General features: G+C 39.6%; 2 protein-coding genes across 2 annotated transcripts in view; one reads left to right on the forward strand and one right to left on the reverse strand.

Annotated features, from left to right (window-relative positions):
- Positions 1–6,493: 6,493 nt before the first annotated feature.
- Positions 6,494–9,924, forward strand: serp2 (stress-associated endoplasmic reticulum protein family member 2). Its single transcript, XM_079664841.1, has 3 exons — positions 6,494–6,671; positions 8,597–8,669; positions 9,431–9,924. Exons 1-3 carry the CDS (start codon positions 6,588–6,590, stop codon positions 9,469–9,471), a joined length of 198 nt encoding a protein of 65 aa, XP_079520967.1. The 5' UTR covers positions 6,494–6,587; the 3' UTR covers positions 9,472–9,924.
- Positions 9,925–10,803: 879 nt separating this feature from the next.
- The window catches only part of LOC307029144 (TSC22 domain family protein 1-like), a 40,358-nt gene continuing 38,633 nt past the window's right edge, over positions 10,804–12,528 (reverse strand). The window contains exon 3 of the mRNA XM_079664836.1: positions 10,804–12,432. Within this exon, the coding sequence (XP_079520962.1) occupies positions 12,163–12,432 (270 nt within the window). The 3' untranslated portion in view covers positions 10,804–12,162. The remainder of the gene's footprint in view (positions 12,433–12,528) is intronic.

Genomic DNA, 12,528 nt, shown 5'->3' on the forward strand with positions numbered 1-12,528 from the left:
GTTGGTCAGCTGGTCAATGTGCATTAATGAGCTGTTCCCACGCCATGCACTCATCAACGCTACCTTCTGAGATGGGTGTTGTGTTTCACTCCCAGCGGGGACACACACACACGCAAACACACACAAACACACACACACACACACACACACACACACACACACACACACACACACACACACACACACACACACACACACACACACACACACACACACACACACACACACACACACACACCAGCGATGTTTGTGATCGGTGTCATGTTCACAGCAGTCTGCAGCCACAATAGCTCTATGTCTACCCAAGTGAAACCAAATCACGTAAACATCACAGTCTTCAAGATGCCATGCTCATATCTGTGTCAGATTGAACATGTGCAGGTGCTTGTTAGTGTCGAGGTAGAGACATAAATCTCCACATATAGATGGTTTTGCAATTTCAGCCTCTTGAAACAGATACCATCTAAATTCTTAGGATACAAACAGAAATGTTCAAAGAAAATTCCTGTTTATGCAAAGCACATCATAAATAAAGCAGAGGAAGTTTGAAGGGAACATTTTTGTACTAAGAATATTGACATCCACCATGACAGGATTTTCACTGTTCAAGTCAATGTTTTTACATGGGGTGAAAATCAATTATGTGAAAATAAATAAAAAACTGTACACGGATTGCTGTCACCTGCATTTTTTGTTCCAAGTTACTCTATTATTGTATGATAATGCAGATGAAGCTGAGGATGATTTCAACTTTCTTTGCACACAACTGTACAGCCAATATATTTGGCATTACCTGAACACCTCAGGGAAGAGTTTCCAGACAGTGTTTGCTAACAGCTGCATAACCACGCAATAATATAAAAAGTTTTTCAAAACTGTGATTATTTTCTACTGTAAATCTCAACAGGTTAGACCTCGGTGCAGGAACAGCTGGGTTTCATTATAGTGCAACAACGGGGCAAAGGTGATGCTGCAGTTTACTGTGACAACATGTTGTGTTATCACAGTCAACTGTGAGTTTGTGTGTGTTCATGCAACCATATCCTTTTCTTTTCTTTTATCTCAATGCACCATTAGACATTGCATCACTTCCTGTACATGTTTACCTACATCACATATCTAGTGCTGCTTAGGAAGTACTTTAAATATAATGGTGAGCCATAGGTCTGACTTCATGCTCGTCTTGTTGCAGTGTTTATACACATTAAAACAAAATGACATGCAGTAAAACTTGGACTTCTGAGACTTCAGAGACTTCTGTGACTGTGAATAATGATGAAGTACAGGGTGAACAATGTGTAAAACCAGAAATAGGTGGATGTTTACTCCTGCAGGTATGCAAGACTGACTGAGAAAGAAACATTTGTGATAATCTAGGAGGGATGTAAACAGTTTTTATGAAAAAGGAGGTTGGCTTCCACAGAGCGATGTCACTCACACACACAGTCATCTTACCATCTGGAGTTCTACAGCTGAACCGCAGCAAAGCAAGATTAGCACAATAAACCGGAAAATCTGTCACTGAGGCTTATTGGCTGTTATCTTTTCAAAAGGAACATAATTCTCCCCAATAGTAAATGTGTCACATGGTAGGAAATGAACAGTGCAGGTTTCAGTGTGTGGTCTGAAAAATGCTGCAGCGCCTTAGGATCATAATTGTCATGGGATTCCACCCATGTCTGGTCTGTTAACAGAGTAACACACACCATTGTCTGTCCACTGTGTTCTGAGGACTGAAACAGGACAATAAAACTTGAGAGGAGCAATCCAGAACAAATAGTTTTAAGAAAATAATGATTATTTTGTTGGATTTATCAAATGTATTAATATCACATTATAAACCCTACCACTTTCTATAGGAGTCAGGCCATCATTTTGATTAACCCAACAAGCTAGAGCCATTGTTTTGCACATGTGTTCCTTTACTACATTCACTCACTAAAGAATGTGGAGCACACACACACAAGAAAATGATTGTTTGCATGACTTTCTTTGACTCATTTACATTTTAGCTGGCTTCTGCATGTACAAGCTTCTCCCCATGTGTGTGTCCATCTTTGCCTTCACAAACATACTATAAGTATGACTGTGTGTGTGTGCCATTGCCCTTTGGCCAATGTTCTTATTTTCTCTCGGGTTTTCAGGCTTGCCGTGATTGTGTTTCTTTTGTCCGCGGCTGTTTTGTTTATCCAGTGTTAGAACAGCATCGGTTAGCGACTCAACCAGCACACTGGTTACAGCAGAACAGAATAAAGTGAACCGCAGTTACATAACTGACAGAAGACCAATACAAAGAAGTTTTAGGAGGACTAATCGACAAAACAAAGAGAGATGAGCGACCCCTCCATCACCAAAAACCCATTTTTTATATTTTTGGAAATTAGACAGTGTGGGCTCAAAGCTCGGAGATGTTGCACGTGGTAGGTGGTAATCAAAATACTTAAAAAAGTCCAAAGAATGGGTTATTAAAAAAGCAAATCCTCCATTAGGAACACTTTGAGGTAGAAAACAATGTCACCTTGATCTCATACATCTTCCATTATCCACTGTCTGTAAATAAAAGGTGTCCTGGAAGCCCGGAGACTGTCATCTTAAATTGATCTTAATCTAAACACATGTCTTAAACTGTATCTAAAACATTTAGAAGCTGTGTGCATTGATTCCCAAACATAATTATTCAGTTTGTCAAAGGAAGCGTTTGAAGCTTGTAGTGGCATACTTAGCATAAGATTATTTGTTTACATTATAAAATGTATAAGAACTGCTATAATAAAGAAGCTGCCAACACACACAGACAAACACAGTGAAACACAAATAAAGACACACACACCAACATCTCAAGGTAGTTCTAGAGTCTGGCATTCAAAGTGGGTCACATATTTGGAGAGGGCGGGGGTGCGGTGCATAGCTACACCTCTGTCTCCCAGTCTCTCGGGGGACATTTGAACCAGCTAAGGTAAACTTGATGCCAGAATGGAATCTGCTTCCATTGGTTTTCTTTGTGTTGCTGGAGCTGCTGCATCCCCCATCATCTGAATATTGGTCAAAAACGCCAACACCCTGTAATACTTAGCTAGTAGTAAACTCAAGTTTAAAGGTCCCCTATTATACTGTTTTCAATACAAATCAATATATTATAGGTCTCAGATATATACAGAACATGTCTCTGAAGTGTTTGGCTTGAAATACCAAACAGATTGTGCATTATAGCATCCCATAAACCCCTCTGTTTCAGCCCTGTTTCAAAAGTGCTGATTCTGTTACTGTTACAATTTCTGTTACTGGATATGAAATCACAGATAAAGCTCTGTCTGGCACGGAAGCATCAAGGCTAGTGGGAGTGGGCGGGGGAAATGAGCCTGGTGATCAAAAGAGAAGAAGGGGGCTTGTTGGGGCGTAATGAGGTTTCCTGTATGTTTTCATACAGAGCTTATTTTGTTCATGTCACACTCTCACATGCATAAAACATCAAACACTTCCTTCCCTCCACCCTCGTCTCTCTTTACTTAAATTCACCTCGCATGTCAGGTTTATTTTGCTAGCGTTAACTACTGTTTTCCCTTCTCTTGAGAGGTGGTTTAACTCCATGTTTCTCCCTTACATGGTGTGTTTTGGCTGTAGATAGGGGAGCAGGTTAAAAAAAGGCAGAATGTAGGTCATATATCCTCAATCTGAAAATAGATCCTGCTGTGGGTGGTGTTTCTGACAAATGGCTTTGTAGTAACATAAATGGGAAGCTTTGCACCACAGGAGACGCTCACTTCACGTTACCTCCTGTGTGTTGTCCTGCATAGTATTTGATTTCACATCCTTTTCCTAAAGGTGTTTGTCTGGATTCAAGGATGACCTTGCAGGTATTTCCCCAGTTAAAGGCTGCTACAGCTGTTGCGTGTGTTCATTTTAAGGTGACTTTTTTGCATAATTATCATCCAAGGGCAAGGCAGATGCAAACTCTCTCATTTTGTCTGATTTCAATAAAAGCTATATGTCCCTCTGTACATATGTGTTATCACTGGCATTTTCGCATATCTCCATGTGTCAATGTAAAACTCAAGAGAAAAAGAGCTTCTTCATATTTTACGTTTTGTTTCACATTTAGCTTTGTTTGTGTCTTTGCATTCAACACGAGCATTGCCCACATTCTTGATTGTTTATAACGTCTTGTTCGCATTCGATTTCAAGGCCATTTTGACATGAATGGGTTGTTTTTAATACTAAGAAAAACATGTCCTTCCCCCTTTGCAGAGGATCTTTTCTTAACCTTGATGGAAAACATCATGAGTTTAAAGGGAACTTGTAAATAACCATTTGGAAGGAGTCCGGAAAAGCAAACCATAGCGCTGAGAGAATTTGGCTAAATGTATACCAGACAATATAAACATGTGTGGGTGTGTATACGTGTGCTAAAACCATTCTGGTTCTAAACTCCCCAAAATCAAAACATTTGTATCAATTATTCGCATCGTGTTACCTTACATACTTAAAGAAAACTTGTATTTCTCCCACATGCTTTCACAGGGAACACAGAATAAAACAAAAACAAGAAAGGTCTTGTTTAACATCAGCAAAACATATAACAAATTCAACATTTCAAGGTAGCACATCATAACTGTTGATATACAAATTGTCGTTATTTTGGATAAAATACTCCTTTAATTTACGTGAGATAAATATTAATCCTCTGATCCTAAACTGTGACAAGAAAATATTCCCAAAAATGTCAAACTATTTCTTTAATACAACTATATTAAATTGTAGATTTATTTGGTTTATGTGAGTCTGCTGTGAATGTAGGGGATCCATGTATTTTCTATCCCGGCATGCTCTGGTGGTACAGGTGTATGACGTCTTGTAATGTATCATTTATGTAAGACATCAGTACAAACGATCAGTCACTGATACAGCCAAAGGATTCCTTCTGTTGCACATATAGCAGAGAAACTGGCCTGCCGCCATTCGATCACACTTAATTATAAATTGGCTGTTTAGAGAAGTTGGACATTTCTTCTTCTCTCCGTTGCTGGACTTTCACTCCCCAAGCAAACCCTTTGATGCGGTTGCTAGGCAACCTCTGCTTTATCTCTCTCTGCCCTCCTTTCTCTCCGAGCAGCCGGCTTGATGTCTTGTTGGACGGAGTGATGAATGATGTAAGTCAGCCGTAACTGATATAAAAACATGTGCACATCATACTGGGTAAAGCTGAGGCGTCATCCACCACGTTAGACTGAGTTTAGAATATACATTTTTACCTTGGTTGGTTATTAGCTAATGCGTTAGAGAAGCCAAAAAATCGTTATGACATCATAAAGTGGCCAAAATCTGATAAGCTCATTTTCAGACAGGTTTTTATATAAATGGATCAGGACAAAAAGTGAGCAAATCTTTTTTCCTGAAACTTTCAAAATCTTTTAACACAGAGGGGACACATGTTGATGTATAAAAGACATGAACAAGTGGATTTTGCATAATAGGTGACATTTAACAGTGGGAGGTTCTAGCACCCGTGTATTCCTAAAGGATCAATAACTCAGTCTTATTCTAAATAGAGCACCATTTCACTGTCCTACTATTAATCCTGCCTTCATAAACGTTAAATGTTCAGGCTTGGTTGGTTTAGAGATGGGTTGATTTAACTTTACAAAAAGTTTGTTGTGCTGATTATCCTTCATGAAGCAGGATTGCATTTACTTCAGCTACAGGTGGGTTTACTTAATGGCTACTATTCAATCAGAACTAAGGTTGTGTCTCTACTGCTATCACTATTGTGACTTATTGTCTTTGTTTTTCTTTTTGTTGTGTTTTACTCACGTAGAGAATAGAAAGACAATTAGTCTAATTTGATGTTTTTATATTGCTCTATGAAGAGCAGAAATCATGCAAATAACAAATAAACATATACAAATGTATCTCAAGGCTCATCATTCGGAATTGCACAAATATATTTGTACATCTCGTTTATTTAAATGTAAATATATTTTTCACAAATATTTTTTATATTTAATGAATATCTTAGCCAGTTTTTGGTAGGCTAAAGGTGTAAAATGTGAATTTGCAGGAATCTTATTTTAAATACTACAGACCTTCTTGATCTCTGCTTGTTTATTTTGTAGAACATGTGATAATGACATAAATCATTTTTCTTTCTCCGCTTCTGAACATTATCAATTAAATCCATTATCAATTGTGGAGCGCGCCTTTGGATACGCGCTCATCTTCACGAGGTGCAAAGAGGAGCGTGTAGAAAACCAAAATGAAATAAATTAGTTCCTGTGAAGACCTTCAGAATAAAAGGTTACAATGCAAATATTACATTTAAGTTATTTTGAGAACTCAGAGAAAACTTACAACACATTAAGAGAGTAAAACACCACTTGCTGTTGATAAAATGTCTCTCCATACCTCCTCTTAAAATGCAAACATTGTTCCTCAAAAAATCCCATGCTCGTATTTTGAAAGTAATTACATCCAGTTTCCGGTGTTAAAGTGTCAGAGGTCTCCTAGCTTGATGCAGGGGTGCTGTCGAAAGCCTGCAGCTTCAGAAAATAAAGCAGACTAATTTATCCTGGGTTTTATAATCGTGCCGGAAGATGGTGGCTAAACAGAGGATCCGCATGGCCAACGAGAAACACAGCAAGAACATCACGCAGAGAGGAAACGTGGCCAAGACGCTGGTGAGCCGCTAACTGACATCAGCGAGGTGCCAGCATGACATTAGCCCAGATAGGTGACGTTCTCTCCGGTATGGAAGCAGCATGATGAGGGGGGGGGGGGGGGGGGGGGGGGTGAAGTGTGTCCTCCTGCTTATCACACAGATGTCATACAGCAACACATCTTGGTCCTATCTGATACATTATGACCCACCAGGCTGAGCTGCTTCATCATTAAACATCTTATTTATGCACACCGCCCTCACGTCACTTGACGTTATTTAATTTTTTTGTGTGAAATTATGATAATAAAACATCTGCAGGTTACGTAATGTAGGCTCGGATATAGCTAGGTCAGTGCTGCTGGTTGATTTTTGTAATACATGCAAACATGTTGGTGGTGATGAAGCACTTTTTAAAGCACCCAAAAATATATCCCAAAAATATATCAGTAAATGAGTCCAATCAATATTTAAAGCTGATATTCCAATAATTAAATCTCAAATGTAATTGTGTGGTAGTTCTAGTGTACCAAATGTTCATTTGCTGGCAAATTAAGTGTCTTTTGGACATGTAATACAACAACTATTAATTCATCAAAAGATAAATAATAACAACCAGGCATATGTCTGAGTCTAAAGACAGCATCAGATGTTTGGATTTACTGGCTGTAGTTTCATTTATGATTGGGATATAAATGTGTAGTGACTAGTTAGCATACCAAGGAGTTATGTTTTATCTGCAACATTACAAACAATAATCAGATCGATAAATCAGTTATTGATTTGAGATTAAATGAATGTGTTCATCATTTGAGTCATTTATCAATCAGTTTGCCTATTTACTGGTTGTAGCTTCTCAAATGTGATTATTAGCTGATTATCTGTTTATTGTAAACTGAATGTCCTTACTGTGATTTGAAGACATCACCTTTTACTTTGGTGGATTTGTGATTTTACCACTACTTTGTGACAGTTGACACAACAATCATACTTTTGATTGTATCACATTTGTAAGCTGATGGATTTGCAGACATTCGTTTCCACTTCTCTGAGGGCCTCTCATCCATGTCGGCTGACAAATATTTCAAGGTTCATTGTTTACCTTGGAAACAGCAGTTAACAAAATAAACTCACCACAATGTCCATTTAGTATCTGATCTCATAGTTTCCAAGGTCAAGAAATGCTGATGAAGATTCTTCCACTTATTCTCTTTGCCATGATATATCTCTTTTCCAACCAACAATAAACAAATCACCTTTTTTTGCTTTCCACACATTATTTAAAAGGGGGTTGTATTCAGTTAATTTAGCCATAATTAGCATTGAAAAAGAAAGGCTTCTTCAAACCTTTGAGACTCTTAATAACAGCCCAGCCATTACAGTCAATCTGACAATTATTTATTATCCTCCTCTTCCTCTGTCACCCAATGTAATTTAAACAGCAGCTTAAAGATCAAACATTGAGGCTGCTCAGGCTCTGTTTTCCTCCAGAATCGTTAACTGACAGCAACAACTTCCCTCACTAAAAGCAGACAACCCTCTAACACTTCCAAACTGATGAAATCATCTGTTGGAGGCTGATGGTTTCTCCCTAAATCGGTCTAGACTGACTAACTGACTCATGCTGTTCCACTCATCAAAAAACACTAACTCACCACCTCTCAGTGTATATTAGACACTCAGCTGTGTTCAGTGTAACCACAAAGTTGTTATTGTGGTCATTTTGGTGAGCAGCACAACAAACCCGATCATCTGTGGTGGCAGGTTTTGAGGACAAAGGGTGACCAGGCAAAAAGCAGCAGCAACAACTACCTGAGCGGGATGGAAATGGAATCCCTTTTGTAAACCTATCCATGTAAAGCTATTTTACTTTCGCTCTGCAGCATCTGTCACATTTCTGTTGAAATGCTGATACACTAAGGATATATGTGTGTGTGTTTTCCATAGCGACCACAAGAGGAGAAGTATCCTGTGGGTCCCTGGCTGCTTGCCCTCTTTGTATTTGTTGTGTGTGGATCAGGTATGCACTTTTGTTTCTTACAAAAGAAAGGGTCTGTTTGTGCAATGAAGTAAATTAGTATAGCTAATATAGTCGTGGATTCAACAAGTTCTCACTCCGAACGATCGGTTAGGACCCCTTGGCTTCACTTTTTAATACACATTTAAAGCCTTTAGTGTCACTTTTCAACGTGCAGGGTAGTCCAATAGACTTCTACACATGGCTATCGTTGTGACTACTTGATTAGTGTTAGGAAACAAATATTGGTGTGTGTTCAAATAAGTATGTTTGTTTAGTAACTCAAGCTACGTATGGTACACAAGTATTCACATTACTTAAATTAACTTTTGTAAATTAAAAAGATAAAAATTGACTTTTGGCAGCCCCCTGGTTTAGAGTCCTGTGTATTGTTAATTCCAACCACCCTGACTTCCTTGTCTAATCCTATCATAATAACAGTGGCAGCATTGAGGGGTTCAGGGAGTGTCAGAGTTAAACGCCTAGGCCCAAGAGTTGGGAGTGAGAAAATCGCTGGTTAATTATGCAAACATCAATAAGATATGTTCATATGCTGGTGGATTCAAATCATAATGTAGCAACTAGAGTAGTGTCAATAACATTACATTGAGCAATAACTATACAAGCACCCTGAAACTGATGCAGCTGAATTGACTTCAGCTATGAATTGAGCTATGTTTTCCTTTACTGATGTTTCCCTGTGAAAAATATCCATAGAATTGCGGGGTTTTGACAGAGCTGACTGTATTTTGGTTGTCTCTCAGCCATATTTCAGATCATCCAGAGCATCCGTATGGGGATGTGACGCAGAAGAAGCATCCGTACCTCGCCCCCACAACCTCACTGAGCCTGGCTAGCCTGCACCTCCCCCACCCCATCCAGAGGCCACGCAGACTGACGCTACAGCCCTCATAGAGAGAAGCCTCCCCATCCTCCCGCCCATCCTCCCACCATCCTGGGGACATCCCCCCACCCCCGATAAGTGTTTACAGTGTTGCAGTCTGTGGTACTGACAGCTTTTCTATGGACAGTCTCAAACCACGCCCGCTGGAGAACATGTGTGTCTCATTACTCACTTGACACTTGTGTGTGTGTATGAAGTTTTGACTGTTGACGTGAGAGTGTGTGCAGCCAGTGAATCCTGCTGATATGTGCCATATCTGTCTGTTCAAGTATATGTCTGTGCTGTGTGAAAATAATATTTTTTCAAATAAATGTCAAGAACAAGTTGTACTTCTTTCATCCAAATCCATGATCAGTGCACAGACACCATTTTGCTTGGATTGTATTAAGGGTATTTATACCCTGTAGAATAACTAATCAAATAAAGTAGCCAACTTACTAAAAGTCACGTTTGTTGTATGTCTGCAAAGTTTTGAATGCATCAACCTTTATGACATTTTTATCCAAGCCTTGTACTTGTCCATACAATATGCATGACTAAGCAGAAGCCCCATGATATATTGTATAGTGAAGGACCCCCAGACACTCCATTAGAGGTCCGGACTAAGCCAAGAATGGCCTTATATCATAGTTAAAGATGAGTTATAGACATCTTAGAATTCGTGCATTCATTATTATCAATATAAAATGACCCATCATCCTATCCTTTTTCAAAAGTGGCCTCTGGATAAGGAAATAGATTATCCTTGGTTTTGCTTGTTGTTTAACTTGAATAGCAGTTGTGTCTCTTGAGAGTATTTACTTTTAGGGAACAACTCCATTCAAACTGAAGCATAAATATATTCATCAATCGTTTATTTATTCCTAGCCTTCATACAGCATATGTTAAAGTGAATGTAAGAAAATAATATTGTCTCATTTTAGGTGGTGCCAAATTATACAGACATTCCCAAGGAAAGAATAACACATGTATAGCGTTGGCAATTATTTTTGGTCTAAAATCAGAGGGCCATCCATGAGCAGTTTGAACCAAAACACCTCTTGGTCATAGCTTTTACCTGACTGCTAACAAGAGAGTTGTACAACATAGCTGGCAGTGATTCAATGACAGCCAGAAGCAGAGGACTTCAGCAACACAGCAAGCATACAGGAAGCAGTGTGACACGACAAACGGCCGGTCAGCATCCGCAGACTGAGCTCAGGAGGAGGAATAAAAAAGAGAAGCTGACCCAGGTGATTATTCTTCCTTAAGCAGTTTATTGAAAGTTGTGATGTGCAACTGTCAAGTGCAATTGTGGTATTCATGTTACTATATCTTATCCGTTTTTTTTGCAGAAACATGCACAGAACATGAGCATACAACTGATACACAGAATGTTACGAAAAAAAGTGTTTTATGTTGAGTCTTAACTAGATATTGTTCATCCAAAAATACTTCAGTCAAAAAAAAGTGCAATACGCCAGAAAGAAAAATGATTTTACATTAAGTTATTGTTGCAGTAAGGGATATGGATAACATTGTTGGCTGTTGTGTTGTAAGTTAAATAACCTAAACTCCTGTCCACCCAGTCTTGAAAATACAGCATTAAAAATAGACGACACAGACGTTCCTCGCTCACCCGTTTCAATCTGTGTGACCCAGATAACCTCTGTTTCTCTCCTTCTCCTCCCTATTTTACATCATGGTACTTACACTATACAGAAATATACATCTTCTTCTGCCCATCAAACTTTTAGGAAAAAGAGAAAATGCAGCTAAGCCCAATGTCTCAACCCTGTCGAATAAGGTTTAAATTACATGCCACTGCAGGGTTGAGAAAACAGCAATGATGAGCTTTGTCTAGGGCAAAATGAGGAGCTTGAAAGTGAAATACTGAAATAGAATATCATCACCTCCATAAGAAACCACTGTTTGTTCATCCCAGCAACCCACATTTGAAGTAACGTCATCAATGCTGCCATGTATTGTTCAAAACAACCTCGTACCCCTCCCCCATTCCAGATGGGGACTTTGTCTTAATAATTGCTCACATTCTTCATTTGTCACTCTGAAGGCCTTTTTATCTTTCTCTCGAATATCTCAGCCTGTAACTTTAGGATATAGCCTTGAGAGGGAACCACTTTTTATTTACATCATTCAGCAAAAAGGTAACAGCTAGTACAATCCTCTACCTCATCCTCTTCCATCGCCACAATCAGTAAAATCGACATCACTAAAATCCAGACACAGGCACAGTGATTTTTTTTAATCTATAGCTAAGGGTATTATCGCCACTGATAAGCAGTTTTGTTTCTTCTTGGTAAGACGTTCTCATTGATATGTCCAAGGGTTTTTTGGCAAATGTTCTGATGATTGAATCCTCCCCCGAAACCAACCGCCCCCCACACAGCATTTCGAAATTGTCCCCCTCCACCGCCATGCTGTAAAGCACTGCGCTGCTCGTCCCGCTGGCTGCATCCTTCTGAGAGATAAATATGTGCAAATTCTTGTTTTGACAGCGTAGCATCCTGCTGCAGAAGGCAAGGCTTAGCTCTGCTGCTGTAGCAGAACTGAAAAACGTTTCAGTTAGTCCGTCAGTCTGTGCAGACCATGCTACGCCGACGGGCCAGAGCTGTGCGAGTTGGGCTGGGTGAGTTGGGTGGTGTTTGGGGGTCCCGGTGTTGCCGTTGTTGGAGGCGCGGGCGGGGAGCCGGTCTGAACCTGCGCCTGGAACTGGGCCATCTGCTCAGGGCTGGCCAGGGTCTTCAACAGGGTGTTCTCCTGCTCCAACTGGGAGTTACGGTCGATCAGCTCCTTGATCTGCTCCTTCAGGACCTCCACCTCCTCACGCACGGCATACATCAGGTGACTCTTCACCAGGTCCTGAGACACAAAGAGATATGGGTTAATGACTGAAATATAACAACTTATTGACTTAAAGAAGAGTTAGGCAATTATCTTAACCAACCTGTGGCCCAT

The sequence above is a fragment of the Notothenia rossii genome (genome assembly GCF_949606895.1).
Source record: "Notothenia rossii genome assembly, chromosome: 2".
Classification (NCBI taxonomy): Eukaryota; Metazoa; Chordata; class Actinopteri; order Perciformes; family Nototheniidae; genus Notothenia; species Notothenia rossii.